This window comes from Rousettus aegyptiacus, unplaced genomic scaffold (assembly GCF_014176215.1).
Source record: "Rousettus aegyptiacus isolate mRouAeg1 unplaced genomic scaffold, mRouAeg1.p scaffold_m13_p_5, whole genome shotgun sequence".
Taxonomy (NCBI): domain Eukaryota; kingdom Metazoa; phylum Chordata; class Mammalia; order Chiroptera; family Pteropodidae; genus Rousettus; species Rousettus aegyptiacus.
In genome coordinates this window covers 108,527,635-108,546,954 of record NW_023416308.1, presented here as the reverse complement: position 1 = coordinate 108,546,954, position 19,320 = coordinate 108,527,635, and the positions used below count along the sequence as shown (strand labels likewise).

The following is a 19,320-nucleotide window of genomic DNA, read 5'->3' as shown; positions in this document are numbered from 1 at the left end:
TAATTTCTGGTACTTTCTTTTTTCTTCAGTGTAGTGAAGGGCCAGGAGACATCCCAGTCTAGTGTGGTATAGTAGAATCTTGGGTGGGGAGGAAGAATTACATATTATACCTGTAAATCCACCTAGGTGAGAATCATTTTGTCTGATAAGAGAAGGTTACTGGGTTTATGGTTGCATATGAGATGTAGATGAAGAAAAAAGGTTGAGAAGCACTGCCATGGTGATGTAGAATGGAAATCCTTCATTGTTCTAGTATAAGGTTCTTGTGCCCTTCAAAAAATAAATGACTTTTTATCCAATTTAGATGTTCGATTTTTTGTTTGTTTTGGTAGAGCCAAACATTGCTTTAATGATAGGTTTATTGAAATATAACTTACATACTATAAAATTTACCCTCTTAAAATAAGTGTATAATTCATTGGTTTTAATATAGTCGCAAGGTTGTGTAACCATTACCACTGTCTAATTCCTGAACATTTCATCACCCCCAAAAGAAAGCCTATGCCCTTTAGCAGTTGCTCCCCATTCTCCTCTCCCCCATACTCTGCAACCACTAATCTACCTCCTCTATCTATGGAATTGACATTTCGTACAAATAGAATCATACATATGTGGTCTTTTGTGACTGACTTCTTACACTTAGTATAAAGTTTTCAAGGTTCATCCATGCTGTAGCATTTATCAGTATTTCATTCTTTTCTGTTGCCAGATAATATTCTAGCTGTTTATTTTCATAGGTCGTGCCCACCATTTTGGAGAAATTCAAAGAGAAGAAGCCTCAAGTAGTACAAGCCCTGCAAGAGGCGATTGATGCAATCTTCCTTACTGTAAGTTGACAGCATGAGTTTGTGCTTTTGTGTAAAGTGTGTTTTGTCAATATAATATGTTGATTGTTCTTTAGAGTTGAGAAAACCTCATTGACCACATTTTCTTTTTAAAGACCACACTACAGAACATCAGTGAGGATGTTTTAGCAGTAATGGATAACAAGAATCCAACCATCAAGCAACAGACATCTCTTTTTATTGCAAGAAGCTTCCGCCACTGCACTGCCTCTACCCTGCCAAAGAGCTTGCTAAAGCCCTTTTGTGCTGCTCTACTTAAGGTATAGACTCCCTTTGAAATTGGGGGACTATTTTATATATCTAGGAAAGATTTTTTCCCCCTACTAATTATGTACAGTGACTACTCAACTATTAAACTATAGATGATGGTCTTTTGAGGAAACTGAATCCAAATTCTTGTACTGTTGTGTTCCTAGTTTCGAAGCACAGATTAGCTTTATGATTCCACTAACTGCTAAACATTTTGTTTCTTATTTGGCCCGTTTACTGGTGTTCAGCTGGATCTGGCCAAGCTCAGGCACGCAGTTTGGAGTATCAGAAGATCATTTGAGTGTGAGGTGTTTTCGATAGAGGAAGGAGGAAAAGGAAGCACTTATATGTTGAATGGATTATCAGAGGTTTCCTTAACCCAAAAAGAATTTGGAAAGAGTAACTGTTAATCGGCAAAAGGAAAACTATGCTTAGTTTCAGCGAATTATAAAAGGCAAATTCTTTATCCAGTAATCATCAGTCTGAATTAAAAATCAGTAATAACTAAAGTACCTGGTTTTAAGATCATTTTGTTTACTTCCGGACTATAGCACATCAATGATTCTGCTCCTGAAGTCAGAGATGCTGCATTTGAAGCTTTGGGTACTGCTTTGAAGGTGGTTGGTGAGAAAGCAGTAAACCCATTCTTAGTTGATGTAGACAAACTCAAGCTTGATAAGGTAGGTTAGTAATGGATTATGATGAAATTGGATAACAGTTCTGTCTCTGAATTACAATTTTGTTTCAATTTTGTCTGTTCTGTTTCATTAAGACAAAAATACTGACACCAATTTATTTCATCACCACTAGTGGTTCAAACCTAGAGTTTGACAGCATAGATTTTGAAGATTTAAATTTCATCTCAAACTGCAATGATCATAATAGTAGAAATATCTTTTGGATTTTAACACACACAAAAAATGAGCCGAGTCACCACAATCTGTAGAAGAGGTGAAAAAAATGTTTTAAGATTAAAATTATTTCTGTTATCTAGAAAATTACATCTCTAAATATTAATATCTTTTATCAGAAATATGGTTATTTTAAGTTCCTTGTAATTCCAATTTGTGTAGAAATAAAATGTAAGAAAGTCTAGATAATTTATATGCATTGAAAAGGGAACTTTTCTCTCTGAATTCTCATGTAGTTATGGTTTAGATGACCTATTAAGTAATAATGTGGTGATTGTGTTTCTAAGCTGGGCTTAATGATGTTCATCTCAATCTCATTCTCTAGATCAAAGAATGTTCAGAAAAAGTAGAGCTGGTAAATGGTAAGAAAGCTGGCCTGGCAGCTGAAAAGAAGGAATTCAAGCCTGTTCCCGGAAGGACTGCTGTTTCAGGGGCTGCAGGAGATAAGGACACAAAGGACATTTCAGCACCCAAACCAGGGCCCTTAAAAAAGGCACCTGCTACTAAGGTTAATAGATGACTTAGAAGATATGATTTAAAAATTAGAATATATAAGGTAGGGTCTCAGGTTCATGGTTATCCTTCCAATATGACTTCATTTGAGAAAGGAACTCATTACCATATTCAAAATACAGCAGAACATCTATTCATGAAGACAGAGGATTCCAACAATACATTTGGTTATTTGGAACTTTAGTAGAGATAAAAATGGTAATGAAAGTACAAGAGTAAATTTTAAGGTATCGGGATCATGAAATTAAATAAAATGTGGCAAGGCACTTAACATGAATAATATTACCTTCGTCATTTTGCTAATAATGCTGCCGAATTGCATTACTGAGTCTCCAGTTCAAGTCTCATTTGAACAGTGTAGAAGAGGGTAAAATGCCCAAATGCAAATAGGGCATCCCTTTAGTGAACGCTTGTCCTGTGGACTCTCTTAAGCATAAAGTTATCTACTGCAGATCCAAAAAGTTTGATTCTCTTTCCCCACCCAGGACCCAAGCATAGGGTTAGGAGAAGAGAACTGATAATTTAGTGCATGAGCATCACTTTGTGAAGCATTTCACATACATAATCTCATTTGATCATCACCAACAATCCTTGAGATAAGTGTTTTATGATCCCTGTTTTTCCAGAAAAGGAAACTAAGACTCAGCAAGGTTAAGTGTTCGGCACAGGCTCTGACAATTCACTCTTGTTTTTTTATTGTTCATTTGTTTGTTTGTTTACTCTGTCTCCCCACACTATATTGTAAACTTTAAAGGATAGAGATCTTATCACCACTTGATCTCTTGTGCATGGAGAGGCTTTGGGATACAGCAGGAACTTAGCATTTATCTGTTGAATGACGAGAGTTGCACAACTGAAGCTTGAACCAACCCAGGTGTCTCTAGCTAAAGAGTCTGTGTACTTTCATATTATGTGGTCTCTTCAGCATCTAGTGCAAGGTGTTGGCCACTGTTTTCTCCTTTGTCACCAGCTCCTGTCTCTGGACAATGACCTGGGCACAATACCTTGAGAATTCTTTTTTCAAAAAATAGATGAAGGGGAATAATGGCAACCTGCTTTGATTCCTCTTTTGAAAAGATCAGTAGGACAGTATCAGCCAGGAAACCTACTAAACCAATAAACATATGTATGTTAAAGAAGAAAAAAAGTAGATTTATTAATTGAGGTACCTCTCTATACAGAGAGTGCTATTACAGGAAAGGATCCAGAAGAGGTGTTCTAGTTAATCAGAGAGTATAGAATCTCCATTTTTAGAATTAGAAAACAATTAAATCTCTCATTATGGGGTTATTATTGTGAAACAATGAGATCATACTACTGATGTAGACAAGCAAGTATTAGAGGTTTCCATTAAATAAAAACCAGCATCTTAGTTTTTGTTAACTGCACCTTAAGAGCTTGGAATATGTTCAGGATAACACTGGGTTCAGAGCAGGTATGGATGTTGAAAACTAATTTGGTCCTCTGTCATTTTATCTTTTCTTTTTAGGTTTAAGACATCGCTTAACAGATATTCAGTCTAGGTAGAAGGAATAATAATAGCGATGTGTGTTGTCATATCAATGTTACTGCGATTGGCTGTGTACTTTGTGATAAACTGCCATTTTCTTGTGTGACCTTTCAAAACTGGGTGAAATAAGTTTAAATCGAGATGTTTAAATAGAATATTCACACATAGAATCTAGTGGGTACAGTAAAAATATGACCAACTGAAGTTTATTCCAGGATTGCAAGAATGGTTCAATATTAACATTAGAAAACTTACTAAATTTATAGATGACAAGAAATCTAATTTCAGACACTGAGAAGGAGTATAGTAAAATTTAACATCTCTTCTTGATAAAAATTCTTAACCACATAGAAATGGATGAACACCTTGACATAATTAAGTCTAGAAAGAGATCTACTGATAGCAGTAAACATAGCAAACCAAAAGTCAACACCATACTTAATGAAATACTAGAAGTATTCCTATTCAAGTGAGAAGTAAAACAATGTCTACTGGTACCATTATTGCTTACTAATGCTCTGCAATTAAAAGAATAAAGTAAGAGGTGTATGAGGAAGGAAAAGGCAAAATTATCACTTTTGTAGATTATGTGATTATGTACTTGGTAAACCCAAGCAAATATACTGAAAAATTACAATAAAAAGATTTCGTGAGGTGGCCATCTTCAGCATAACTGGAACACTTATTCTTCTGTAACTGGAGTACCTTGTGATTAAGTAGTGAGTAAATGCTATAACTTAGAAATTGTCCCTTACTCTTATAAGAAAGCTTTAGAGGCAGCAAATATTAATTCTTAATCTGTAAGTGTAATATAATTCCAGTCCATCACTTTTCTTTCATTTACTTCAGTAGCTTGTTCTGAGTTTAGAGGTTCTTAAAATGGGATCTTCAGGTCTGTCTGCTTTTGAAACTGTTAAATTCTGTGGTCACCAAAAATATGTTGTTGTGGGTTTTTTGTTGGTTGAATGATCCCTTATTTAAAAATTTTTTACTGAGGTATAATTGGCATGCAACATTATAGTAGTTTCATATGTGCAACATAATGATTTGATATTTGTATATATTTTGAAATAGTCACCATAGAAGTCTAGTTATCATCTGTCACTGTACATAGTTACAGTGATCCCTCATTTTAATCAAGAGGGGCCCCAGAAATTTAAGAACCACTGTTCTAAATCCTTAATTGGTATAATTATTTTTAAATTGCTTTTAGGCTGGCGGGCCACCTAAAAAGGGGAAACCAACTGCACCAGGAGGCACAGGGAGTGCCGGAACCAAGAACAAGAAAGGATTGGAGACCAAAGAAATAGTGGAATCTGAACTCTCGGTCAGTATTATAGAGTATGCCTGAGATCCGCAAAACCATGGAAAGGCAATACCTATGAGAAGATTCGAGTTTGTTCTTTGCTGAGTTCTACAGCACATAGTTAATTGATACTTCTTAGTTCCCTGAAACTGCCTTAGACTTCCCCTTCACTGTGGTAAAATAGAAGCCTCAGATACTGTAGCATACCTATAGAAGTGTTCTTTTAGTTTTCTCTGGGGTATTTTTACATTCTTATCATCTGTTTCCCTAAGCAATTTTTTAATTTTAATGTTTTTGTATCTTACAGATAGAAGTATGTGAAGAAAAAGCTTCAGCTGTCCTGCCTGCTACCTGTATACAGCTTCTGGACAGCAGTAACTGGAAGGAAAGGCTGGCCTGTATGGAAGAGTTCCAAAAGGTAGATACATAAGGATGAGTTGAGTGGGAAAGAAAACTACATTATATAGAAGTGGCAAAATTGACAAATGAAGGCCTCATCCTGATTGCTGTGTTTTATAACCAGTGAGCATATTAACACCTAAAGATGAGGTGGGGTTTTTTGTTTGTTTTTTAGCTATGTAGTGTTTATCTTTCAACATCTGCTTCTTGTGGTTTCTATAAGCTCATAAATTAGTACTTAAGAAAATTAGATTTATTCTGAATTATAAGGTTTGGATCAATTTTAATATTATAGTATTTGTTCAATAATATTATGAGGCAAACAGATCTTTCCACCTGAACCACACCTCATCCAGTTCTGTTTCCCTCTTTGGCGTCATTCTTGGAAGAACAGACATTATCACTTAGTGTGAGAAGCTCCTCTCAAAAATCTATGTTGCAGAAAAAGAGGCTGATGGTTCATTTTGGTTTATACTCTGTGTGATCCTAATGAGGAGAGGTGTAGAGAAACCAGAAGAGCCCTGGACTTGAGGCAGGAAGCCTGGTTACCATTCCTGCATCTGCCACATGTCGGGTTTAAACCTGAGTTTGTGCACCTTTGAAATTTAATACTTAACCATTTCTAACCTATGATACTTCGTTGTGATTTTAGGAAAGTCAAATTAGGTAGTTTCTGCCACACACCTAGGCAAATGAAAACTGTGTTACTATTACTTTTCTTTGAGCCAGTTATCTGTGAATTCCTAAAATGTGAAAAAAAACAGTTTCAATGGTATTAATATAATAACTATACACCAAACATCTAACTTAAGAAACAAAGCTTTATAACAGAAATTCTATAAGCTCCTTCTATAACCCTCTTCATTCCATTTTGCTCCCTCTTCAAAGATAACCACTACCTGATTTTAGTCAATATTGTTCCTTTGGAACTAATCATTACCCTTAACTCTTATTCTTTGGTTTTGCTTCAAGGCTGTTGAACTAATGGACCGAACCGAAATGCCATGCCAGGCATTAGTGAGGATGTTGGCCAAGAAACCTGGATGGAAGGAAACTAATTTTCAGGTATTTTTAAATTGAAGACGTTGTCTTTTATTGAAGTAATTTCCATTACATCATTCTGTGGAGTAACAGAGAAGTGTAATTTTGCAAATGATTTTTAGCTTTTTACTTTTTAATCACTCAGCCAATGTGTCATCCAATTTTAAATGAATGAATATACATTGTTCGTGTAATTGATATCCGTGCATATTCTCATTATTTAGGCCTAGAAGTCCTCTACTCTAACCTTTACATATTCAAAAGAGGGGTAAACAGTGAGATAGCTTCTTATTTGGATAAAAAATAAATGCAGTCTTTAAACTGGCAATGAAAAATTACCACATTGTCTGTTTAACTAATTAACTGATAATAGAGATGAAATTTAGCAGTACTGTTATTTAGTCTAAAAAATTAGGTGTAAAGGAAAGAATAGGAAAGTGATGTAAGAAGGAAAACAAGGAAAGTGTTTCCTTCTCTTCTTCTAGATATACACAGACCTCATGTAAAGAAAATTTTTTAAATGTATCAGGTCTATTTTTGGCATCCTGCTAGTCTCTTTTTTGCTTCTCTTCTACCACCTCTTCCCTCTTTTGGATCCTAGCTTCCTCGCACACTGTGTTCCCTTAGCACTATGTGACATCACCTCATCTATACCATCCTGTTCCACAAAGGCTGCCCTCTTCCCCTCACGTCATTTTTAAAACTCCCTTTTGTGTAGCTTCTCAGGTGAAAGAAACACACCTGATTTGAGCTAACACGCCCATGTGTTTGATCCATAACAAGGGATAATTTTATTTTATATACATATATACTTTTTTTTCCTTTATAACAACTTTATTGAGAGTATAAAACTTACCAATTTAAAGTGTACAATACAGCGAGTTTTAGTATGGTCACATAGTTATGCAACTCCTGCCACCATATAATTTTAGAGTATTTTTGTCACTCCACAGAGAACCCCTATACCCATCAGGAGTCACTCTTTATTCCTCCCCAAGTCCCTGGCAACTATTAATCTCCTTTCTGTCTGTATAGAGTACTTCTAGACATTTCATATAAATAGAATGAAACAATATGTGGCCTTTTGTTGTCTGGCTTTTAGTATGATATTTCACTGTTCATCCATGTTGTAGTATTTATCAATTGGTAAATAATATTCTATTATATGGATATACAATATTTTATTTACCCAATCATAAGTTGATGGACATTTGCCTTGTTTCTACTCTTTGGCTATTATGACTAATGCTGCAGTGAACATATGTGTATACATTTTTGTGTGAACATGTTTTTAATTCTCTTGGGTATATACCTAGAAGTCGAATTGCTGGGTCACATGATAACTTTATGTTTAACTTTTTCGAAGAACTGCCTAACTTTTCCAAAGTTTTTGCACTATTTTGTATTAATACCAGCAATGCAAAAAGTTCCAATTTCTCTCTGTCCTTGCCAACATTTGTTATTTAAATATTCAAACAAGGACAAAGGGAAATATGTATAGGTAAAGGGGTCCCAAGTCTTAAACATCTGTCATCACATTAACCTCATGAAATCGTTTTTCCCAGCTTCTTTCATTCTTCCACTTAAAAAACTACAAGTTCTTTAAATCTCTCAAGTTCTGTTGTGTGTGTGTACATTAAGGGTTATAGTTTTTTGTTGGCAACTCTAATAGGCACTCAGAGTTCTGTAGTTAGAATGGTCATTTATTAGGTATTGCAAGATATGTATTCAGTACTTTGGGGCAGTAATCAGGAGGAGAATATAGAAATTCATATTTTGAATTCATGAACTTTTCATGTTGTAACATTGTTAATATTTCAAAACATTGAATAGTTTGGTTTTTTCCCTCTCAGCTGTTACTTAGCTACTTTACTCAATAACCAAGGACAAAAATTATTTTGTATCTTTATTTAAAATTCTGATTTTAGATTGATCATGTTCTCAGTTGTCCTTAACTGTGTTGTATCTTCAAGCTGCTATAAAAATAAGTACATAAATAAATGTCTTTAGCTTACTCATAGCTTTATGATAACTGTATTCTTGTTCAGGTGATGCAGATGAAGCTTCACATAGTTGCTTTGATTGCCCAGAAGGGAAATTTTTCAAAAACTTCAGCTCAGATTGTCTTGGATGGCCTTGTAGACAAGATTGGAGATGTGAAATGTGGGAACAATGCAAAAGAAGCTATGACAGCAATAGCCGAAGCTTGTATGTTGCCATGGACAGCTGAGCAGGTCAGTGACACAGAGGTCTCTTTACCTAAGTTTTCCTGGTTTTTTTCCAAATTTTAATTTAAAGTTACTAATTAAGCTTTAGTTCTTGTCTTCTCAAGTAAAGCCATTTTTTTGATACTGTGTATTTATTGTTACTTTTAATAATACATTATTACCTGATAATTAAACTCTGTCTAAGTCAAGAATATTATAATATAGGCAGATCACTTTATAAATTATATAAATGTCTAACCACAATTCTGAACTCCTAAAACTAATATAAAATAATATTGAATGTCAACTCTAATTGAAATATAAAAATTAAATAAAGAACAAAGAATATTAAAGATGAGAGTAATTTTCTCTCAAGACATTATAATCCAGAGTATTCACTAAGGAAAAGTTATAAACAGTCCAGAATGCTATTATACTGTCACTCACCTCATTTTCTTGTATAAGTTAAATATTTTATTCTTAAAAGCATTCTTGCAATTGTTTTAGCATCGGAAAAACCATGCTTAATCTACTTCTGCCTTGGTGTCATGCTATATATTTCTATGAGAAATATGAGAGAAAACACAGATTTTTTTTTTTTCTCCTGTTCTAGGTTATGTCAATGGCCTTCTCACAGAAGAATCCCAAGAATCAATCAGAAACTCTAAACTGGCTGTCAAATGCAATAAAAGAATTTGGTTTTTCTGGGTAAGTCAGAAAAATCCAATACAAAATAATTAAATATTTTGCTAGTCTTTAACTGATGATTATATTGTAGCTATTTCTGCTTAATTTCTAAAAAGCCAGAGCTGGGTTATCTAATTTATATAAAACAAAAACTATGTTTATTTCTCAAAAGTCTGTATAGTTGCTCTTTGACTTAGGATGAATTACATCCTGATAAACTCATTGTACATTGAAAATATCATAAGTCAAAAATGCATTTAATATACCTAACCTACTATATATCAAAGCTTAGCCTAGATTACCTTAACCATGCTCAGAACACTTACATTGTCTTCTAGTTGGGTAAAGTCATCTAACACAAAGCCTGTTTTTTAACAAACTGTTGAATAGCTCATGTAATTAAGAATATGTATCTCTTTTGCACCATCATAAAGTAAAAAAAAATCAAACCATCATAAGTCAGGGGCCATCTATATTGGCCTGTGCTTCTTCATTTTAATATCCACTAACAGCATTGTCTAAGTTGTTTTTTCTCAAATGTTATTAACTGTGCCACAGAAAAGCCAATTCCAAGGATTTCTGGTCAAATACATTTGGAAATCACTACATATAATCACATTTGTTTAGAGACCTATAGTGCACATTGATGAATTAAAGGCTCTCAGAGGACATGCCAACAGAGAAGCTTATTTAACTTTGTTTAACCCAGTGTTTCTCAGTCTTGGGGTTTTTTTTATTTAACAAAATTTTATAGAGCTTATTTTATGCCAAGCACTTTCTAAATAATTCATTTGATTTAACCCTCATAAAAACCATGTGAGGTATTGTTATCTTTATGTTATAGATGAGTAAACTAGGGCACAGAGAGCTTAATTAATCTACCCAAGTTACAGCTAGGACGTGGGAAAGCCAAAATTTGAATGTAGATATTCTGGTTTTAGGAGAGAATATTATAACTGCTATGCTGTGTCGCTTTCTCTGTGCCATGCTGCTTTTTACAACATGCCTCTTAATATCTTGTAAAACAGTGTTCTAAGTTCTACCAAATGAAGAAATACTTCTGTAGCAGGTATCATTCAGATTTCATTCAAGCAAAGAATTATTTGTTATGTCAGTATCTAAAGTGTCCTCCCATAGTTGAGGATATTATTATAATCCTTTCATAATTACTTAGTCTTTAAAGTAGAAATAATCTCTTGGCATAACATAAAAGCCAGGTGAATATTTTTCTGTTTTTTTCTTTATCCATGATCTTAATTCATTTATTCAGCAACTACATATGAGCACCTGTGATACTTGGTCATTTGTTCCAGGCCCTGGGAATACATCATGAACAAGATTAAAATCCAGCTTTCATGGGACTTATATTTGAGTAAGGGAGTTGACAGTAAACAATATAAGGTATAAGAACAACAGAATAAAAGTACATAATAAGGAGTCAGGTAGTAACACCTAGGATGGTGTTAATTTTCTATAGAATAAAACAAGAGTACTTCTTGAAACAATGAAGTTTGAGACCTTTAGGACCTGAGGGAACTAGCTGTGATAGTCTAGGAGAAGAACATTCTAGACCAAGGGAATAGCAGCAAGTACAGAAACCCTGTGGTAGGAACACGTGATGTATTTAACAATAGCAAGGAATTATTGTTCTTCAGAATGTAGCTGGAGAAGAATAAGTGAGGGGGTAGGGAGTGGTAGGAAATAAGATTAGAGAACAGAACAGGGGCCAAGTCATGCAGGGCCTCTAAGTTTTGAATAAGGTGGAAACCGTGAGAGGATTTTGAGCACAAGAGTAATAGGATCATTCTGACTATAGTGAGAGAATACAGGATCAAGGGCAAAAGCAGGAGACTACTTAGTAGGTAATTGCAATAATCCTTTTAAGAAATTATAGTGGCTTGGACATACTTTGTAGAGATGGTAGTGGTGTGACTCAGAACATGTTTCAAAAGTGGAACTGAGCAGGATATTGGGCATAAGAGAGGAGTCAGGGATGGCCTGGACAACTTGAAGGATGCTGTGGCTCTTTACTGAGGGAAAGACTGTGGGGAGAACCGGTTTGGGAGTTGGGGTGTGAACAGTCAGGTTTTAATAGATACAGGATGACATCTTCTAGACATACAAATGGAAATGTCACAAAGAGTTGGTTATCTGAATCAAGTTCAGGAGAGAAGTCAGCATGCGATTTAGGAGTAATTAGCATTTTAGGTAGTATTTAAAGCTCACTTTAAATAAAGTGAGTGTAGAAAGAAAATAGGTGACATTCTGGGGACATAGCCGAAAGGAGCTGGTTCTAGAGTCTGCCTCTATAAAACTCTATTGAATGTTTTGAGGGTTTATTTTTAATTACGAATGTTATTTCTTCTAGATTGAATGTGAAAGCTTTCATTAGCAATGTGAAGACAGCTCTCGCTGCAACAAACCCAGTGAGTACATACAGCATGTATAGGAACAGTACAGCCATCTATGTGGTTCTGCTCTGATTTGGAAAATTATTTTTGTTCTTTCCCCCAGGCTGTGAGGACTTCTGCCATCACCCTGCTTGGTGTGATGTACCTGTATGTTGGTCCCTCCTTGCGAATGTTCTTTGAGGATGAGAAGCCTGCCCTCCTATCCCAAATAGACGCAGAGTTTGAGAAGGTAAAGATTCCACAAATTATACAATCTATTGATAGACTTGAGAAAGCTCATATTAGTTGTTTAAACTTTTAACCCTTTGGAATGAAGAATATGTATTTGCTTTTATATGTATGAAGTCTCCCCAGGAAGAGTTTGTAAGAAATTGATGACTTTGTGCGGAAGAGAACAGAACAGGGTGGCTCTGGTATAGGATGGGAGAGTTTCCTCTTTATATCCTTTGTGCCTTTGGAACCTCAAGCATTTTCAATGTATGATCTATTCTAAACATACATTAAATGTAACATTTAAAAATTTTAAAATAAAAAATCTTGACCCTCCTTGAATTAACTTTCTAATAGAAATTGCTAAGTTTTAATAGACTTGCTCTATATTGTCTTGGGCACACAAGTCAAAAGACAGCTTCATGATTGAGAAGTTAAGATTCTAACAGATTCGTATAAAAGTATCTTTGCCTTGTAGTGTCAGAATTGAAATCTAAATAGGAATTAAGACATGTACTGTGTAAATATTGAGTATTGTGAAGGAATATGAAAATTTGACACAAACACCATTCTCTAACTTATTTGCTCTAATATCCTTCAAGTTCATTAGCCTCATTGGTTTATTTGTTTTTGTGTAGATGCAGGGACAAAGCCCACCTGCTCCAACCAGAGGGATTTCCAAACACACCACAAGTGGTACAGATGAAGGAGAAGAGGGAGATGAGCCAGATGATGGGGGCAATGATGTTGTGGATCTTTTACCAAGGACAGAAATCAGGTAGGTTTGCTGGAAATGGTTTATTTGATTTATTGTACTAAATTGTTAATATGGTGCCTTTCTCTTTCTCAGTCAGGGTTATTTCTGTGACATCATCATTTTTTTAGGAGTCTGGGATTAAGGGATCTCTCTTTTGTTTTTTCAGTGATAAAATCACTTCAGAGTTGGTGTCTAAGATTAGTGACAAAAATTGGAAGATCAGGAAAGAAGGCCTAGATGAAGTGGCAGGTATTATCAATGAAGCAAAATTTATCCAACCAAATATAGGTGAACTTCCAACTGCCTTGAAGGGTCGACTCAATGATTCAAATAAAATCTTGGTACGTAGAACGTTTGCTTGTTCTTTTTCTCTCTCCTCATCCTCCTGTAGGAGGTTGCTTTTCAATATCACCATCACCAGCAAAAAAAATCAGTGGTCACTTTATTTGCCTTGAATTAGAAATAGCTTCCTTTAATTTCTTAAGTGTGCCTCAAGATATGTTTGGTAGACAGCAGGTTTATTAATCAAATTTTCATGAATCTCAGATTTCCTTTAGAAGACTCATATTAAGTATCTTTAAATAAAACCACTTGTAATACACAACCATGCTTAATTTCTAATTTTTAAATTTGGATTCTTATGTCAGGATTTTCTTAAATTAGGCTTTACTTTAAAGTTAGAAAGCAGTATAATCTTTGGTCTAAAATTCTAATACTCCATTTTATGAGCTGATGATAAAAAGGCCACCACCTAAAAATTATTCATAAGCTGATTAGAATAACATAAAGAGCTGATTTCCTGTCTTTTAAGTACACCAGTTACTCCCTAATGCATTGACTACATAACAGCAGACTTATAAAACTCTGTATACAGCTTGCTTATAACTTAAAATGTTGGCTCTTTCCACGCAGGTGCAGCAGACGTTGAATATCCTCCAACAGTTGGCAGTAGCCATGGGCCCAAACATCAAGCAACATGTGAAGAACTTAGGCATCCCTATCATCACAGTCCTTGGAGACAGCAAGGTAAACCTGACTCTTCACTACAGCTTCATCCTGGAATAAGCCAGCCACACTCTGGGGCTAAGAATAATTCTCTTTTCTTATATGTAAGAATACATGTAAACAGTTTATAAGCTTTGTAGAGAAGAGAATATTAGGAGGAAAATAGTAAACATTTTTCCATCCCAGACAGTATTAATGTGACCAGATATATCACTTACTAGTTTTGTGACCCTTAAATAAGTTATCTTTTGAGATTCATTTTCTTTATCTGTGAATTTCCATTCTTAAATAATTAAAAAAGAGTCTGTACATAAAGTACCTGCACCTATTTCATATAGTATGCGCTCAAAAAATGGTTGCTATTATAATTATGACATCATTGTTAAAAGTATTGGTATAAAGAGTGAATAAACATGTGAATTTTGAGATCATGTCTACCTTTTTCCCTGAACTGCCACGGCAGGATCCTCTAGTACTTTAGTAAGGTATTGGCAGTTTCACAGTCCTAGAATTTGTCTCATTAAATGTTGCAGGCCTGTTATATTTAGCCCTAGATTGAATATTTGAATGTCTCTCTTATTTTTATGTGATTCATTTAATGTGAGGAATTGGGTTATTTTAATATTGTTTATGTCAGTATGTCCTTCTTATTCTATGAATGCAAACTAATATAAAAACTTAAATGTCAGGACAAGTCATAACCATTATGAGTTCTCTGGCACATAAAATTACATCCTTTAACAGATAATCATGGACTTAAAAACCCCGAGATTCAGGAAACAAAACCTAAGAGTTTATTCCTCTTACGTAATATTTTTGCCAACCTAGGTCACTATTTTGCCTAAGTAACAGTACAAGATCTTTATAGTTTGGAGTTTTATGTTTTTACTTTAATGTGTTTTAATAAATACAGCTGTTCAACTAGATTATATTTCAAAGGAAATGGTTCCAAGTATGTTCATGTGGACCTTAGAGAAACCTCCATTGTTCACAAAATAATAAGCTTTTTATTTGTTACTTCTAAACCTGGTTGATGTTATCTTTACTAATTCTCTCTTCCATTCAGAACAATGTTCGAGCTGCTGCCTTAGCGACTGTCAATGCTTGGGCAGAACAGACAGGCATGAAGGAATGGCTGGAGGGAGAAGATCTTTCTGAAGAGCTCAAAAAGGAAAATCCTTTCCTGAGGCAAGAGGTTAGTACTACAAATACTTGGGCTTGTGTCTTTTTCCTTTTTAGAGGCTTAGACCTACTTAATAATTATACTTGCATGGACAGAATGTGTTTCATTATAAAACAGTTAATAAAATTAAAACAAATTCATGAAGCTTTTGTATTCATATGCTTTTTTCCCCCCTTTCATGTGCTTTTTTACCAATAAAACTTTTTAAAGGACTAGCCTTTTTTGAAATTGTACTCTTAAATGGTGAAAAAAGAGGTTTTAATCAGACCATTAAAATACAGTTAACATTCAAAAATCCATCAGTGTAATCCATTATACCAATAGGCTAAAGAAAAAGAATCATAAGATCATATCAATTGACATAAAAAGATTTGAGAAAATCCAACACCTATGCATGATAAAAGCTCTCAGCAAGTTAATATAGAAGAGAATTACCTCAGCTTGATAAAGAGTGTCTACAAAACCTCTGCAGATATCATCATACTTAATGGTGAAAGCCTGGATGCTTTCCCCCTAAGGTCAGGAACAAGACAACAATGTCCACTTTCACTACTATTATTTAGCATAGGGTTGGAAGTTCTAGTCACTGTAGTAAGGCACGAAAAAGAAAAAATAACACAAATTAGAAAAATATAAACTATCCATAATTGCAGAAAACATGACTGTCTACATAGAAAATCACAAGGAATCAACAAATAAACTCCTAGAACTAATCGAGTTCAATAAGATTGCAGGATATAAAATCAATACACAAAAATTAGTCACATTTCCTTTAATTACAATGAACATGGAGAAATCAAAATTAAAAACAATACCATTTACAATCACTCTAAAGAAAATCCTTAGATATACATTTTACAAAACAAATACAGAATACGTATACTGAAGATAATAGAATACTGATGAAGGAATTCAAGGAAGACCTAAAAAGATGGAGAGATATGCCATGTTCATGGATTAGACTCAATGCCGTAGAGATGTCACTTCTCACCAAAGTAATGTATAGGCCATGCTACTCTGAACAAGCCCGATCTTGGCTGGTCTTAGAAGCTAAGCAGGGTCAGTCCCGGTTAGTACTTGGATGGGAGACCACCCAGGAAGACCAGGTGCTGTAGGTGTAAAAAATTAAAAAATAAGGAATTGTAAGCTGACACGGTCCTTGCAATCTGTGAGGTTGCCTCACCTAAAAAAAAAAAAAAGTCTAATCAAAGTGGCAGCACTTTTTTTATATAGACAAAGACAAGCAAATTCTAAATTTTATATTCTAGATAGTTATCAGGGAAATGCAAATTAAAGCCACAATAAAATATCTCTAATCACCTATTAGGATTACTAAATTAAAAAATAGTAATAATGCTGGCAAGGCTGTCGAGAAACAACATTGCTGATGGAAATGTAAAATGGTATAGCCACTCTGGAAAACAGTTTGGCAGTTACATGTAAAACTCAGCATGCAATTACTGTATGATCCAGTAATTGTGATCTTGGGCATTTATTCCAGAAAAGAAAAATTTATGTTTACACAAAAACCTATGCACAGATGTTTATAGGGCTTCATTCATAATAGCCAAGAAAACTCATAACAGCCCAGATATCCTTCAACAGGTAAGTAAACTGTTGTATATCCATACGGGTAATAAATACTATTTAGCAATAAAAGAAACAAATCATTGATACATAGAACAATTTAGACAAGTCTCTAAGGAATTATGCTGAGTAATCAAAACCAATCCCAGTTACATATTGTATGATTTCATTAATACAAAACATGTTTGAAATGACAAAATTTTTAAATTGGAGAACAAATTAGTAGTTACAGAGATTAGAGAGGAGCAAAGGAAGAGACAAATGAGTGGTTTTAAAAGGGGCACGGGGGTCCTTACAATGGAACTGTTCAAAATCATGACTGGTGGCAGATGTACTAACATATATGTGATAAAATTGTATGGAATCTACACACATACACAAATAACTAAAGCAGAAACAATCTGAATAAGATCAGATTGATAAAAGATGGCTTTTATCAATGTCAATATACTGGTTGTGATACTATAGTTTTATAAAGTGCTACTTATTAGAGGAAACTGAATAAAAAGAGCGTGGGAATCTCTATTTCTTAGAACTGCATGTGAATCTATAATCTCAAAATTCAAAAATAAATATAGATATAAATTATTTTAGAGGTATAGAGGAAAACTGTCACTATAAGGCTGAAAACGGAAGTCCTGGTAGAACTTGTCATCTTCTGATCAAATAAAGGTTTTGTGCCTTTTCCAGTCAGTTGAATAGCTCTTGAATTTAAAGGAAACAGGATAAATGAGATTTAATGCCCAAGTATAGTTCAAAGAACTGTGTCCCTATTTTAAGATTGTCATCTTTGCATATATATAAATACATAGCACAGTTCTTAATAAAAATTACTGATTTCATATTGGGAAGTTGTAGTGTAAGAACTAATTCACTGTTTTGTACTGATAGAATCATTAAACCTGAGGTCATAAATAATAACAATTTTCCACTTGAAGTGTGTAATCAGTCTTCATTTCTTTTGACAGCTTCTGGGCTGGCTGGCTGAGAAACTGCCAACTCTTCGTTCCACCCCCACAGACCTTATCCTGTGTGTTCCCCATCTCTACTCCTGCCTAGAGGATCGCAATGGAGATGTGCGAAAGAAGGCCCAAGATGCCTTGCCATTCTTCATGATGCATTTAGGATATGAGAAAATGGCCAAAGCTACGGGGAAACTAAAGGTACTATACCTTGTTGCTGCTGCTGCTGCTGCTGCTATTGTTAAAAGCTGTCGGAAAAATACTGAACATGAATTTATAAACACAAAGGACCATATTATGTCCTAGGAGTTTAAATTTAAAATCCTATTAAGAGCAAAAATAAAATATTTAGCAGTGTAGAACTTCTCAAGAACGTGTTGACTCTGCAGGAGTGAAATTTGTGGCCTTCTAGAATGGTAGCTAATTTAGTGTGACTTCATAATGTGTGTTATTTCTCTTGTACTGTGTACTGCCTCCCATACTTCACTGGTATTTCAAAACTGGAACCTCAAGGATTTGTTTGACAGCAGATATGTTAGTAAGCATAGCATGAGTGTATCATTTATGTGCCTCTCACTTCTGTTATATTGTCTTCATAGCCAACTTCTAAAGATCAGGTATTGGCCATGCTAGAGAAAGCCAAAGCTAACATGCCAGCCAAGCCTGCTGCACCTGCTAAAGCAACTTCCAAACCAGTGGGAGGGTCAGCTCCAGCCAAATTCCAGGCTTCCTCAGGTAACTCTATTTCGAGACTGTTAAAGGGGAAGGAAATAGCACTAGGGAACTCTAAAAGAAATCCAGCCTTCATTTTTTATTACACTTCCTCATAGCTCAGATCCCAAGCGCTCCCTCCATCTCGTATTTGTCAAATACCTATTTCATGCCAGGAACTGTACTGAGGTTACAAAGATGATCCGTTTGATTTCCAAGTCCAAAAAGGAATTCGGGAGTAGCACATTGAAATACTCCAGGAAGGTTTCCACAACTGTTTTCCGTTACTGAATATTATAATTAGAGGAAGAATTGGGACCATCTAGTTTAATCCCCATTACTAACAGATAAGGAAATGCAAAAGGTTAAGTGGCTTCATCAAAGCCAGACAGTCAGCAAGTTCCTGAACCAGCATAGAACTCTAATACTTGCTCATTCCTAAATGAGTTCTTCTGATTTTGGTGATTTACTCATTCATGCTAATATTTGTTAATCATCTTTAAGGGAAAACTCTTGATTTCTTCATCCCAATGTTAAAATTTCATTATATAAAATAAAATTCTAAATAGTAACCACTTCTCTTCTAGGCTTATATAATATTATTCTGCTGAGTGGGATAGAAATTGTTGATACTATAATGTTAGAAATCTTACATGTGTAAAATTATTGGTATCAAAGTATAAATTTAATTATAACATTGAGATCTTGCTCTGTAGTAAATGCTGAGTATCAAAAATGACAAGCCCTACCCTTGAAGTATCAATTTGGCAAAAAGGTTTTTTAAACTGCTATTTAGAAAATAGTTTTAGAACTGCAGTTTAAATGT

The 19,320-nt window shown here is 34.7% G+C and overlaps 1 protein-coding gene across 1 annotated transcript in view; it reads left to right on the top strand.

The window, feature by feature from the left end:
• CKAP5 (cytoskeleton associated protein 5) overlaps positions 1–19,320 on the top strand; it is an 83,764-nt gene that overhangs the window by 41,451 nt on the left and 22,993 nt on the right. Inside the window, exons 10-26 of the mRNA XM_016146709.2 lie at positions 738–827; positions 941–1,105; positions 1,646–1,774; positions 2,331–2,513; positions 5,242–5,355; positions 5,642–5,752; positions 6,706–6,798; positions 8,823–9,008; positions 9,595–9,689; positions 12,037–12,094; positions 12,183–12,308; positions 12,928–13,067; positions 13,213–13,387; positions 13,959–14,072; positions 15,118–15,246; positions 17,790–17,984; positions 18,383–18,518. Of these exons, the coding sequence (XP_016002195.2) occupies positions 738–827; positions 941–1,105; positions 1,646–1,774; positions 2,331–2,513; positions 5,242–5,355; positions 5,642–5,752; positions 6,706–6,798; positions 8,823–9,008; positions 9,595–9,689; positions 12,037–12,094; positions 12,183–12,308; positions 12,928–13,067; positions 13,213–13,387; positions 13,959–14,072; positions 15,118–15,246; positions 17,790–17,984; positions 18,383–18,518 (2,239 nt within the window). The remainder of the gene's footprint in view (positions 1–737; positions 828–940; positions 1,106–1,645; positions 1,775–2,330; positions 2,514–5,241; positions 5,356–5,641; positions 5,753–6,705; positions 6,799–8,822; positions 9,009–9,594; positions 9,690–12,036; positions 12,095–12,182; positions 12,309–12,927; positions 13,068–13,212; positions 13,388–13,958; positions 14,073–15,117; positions 15,247–17,789; positions 17,985–18,382; positions 18,519–19,320) is intronic.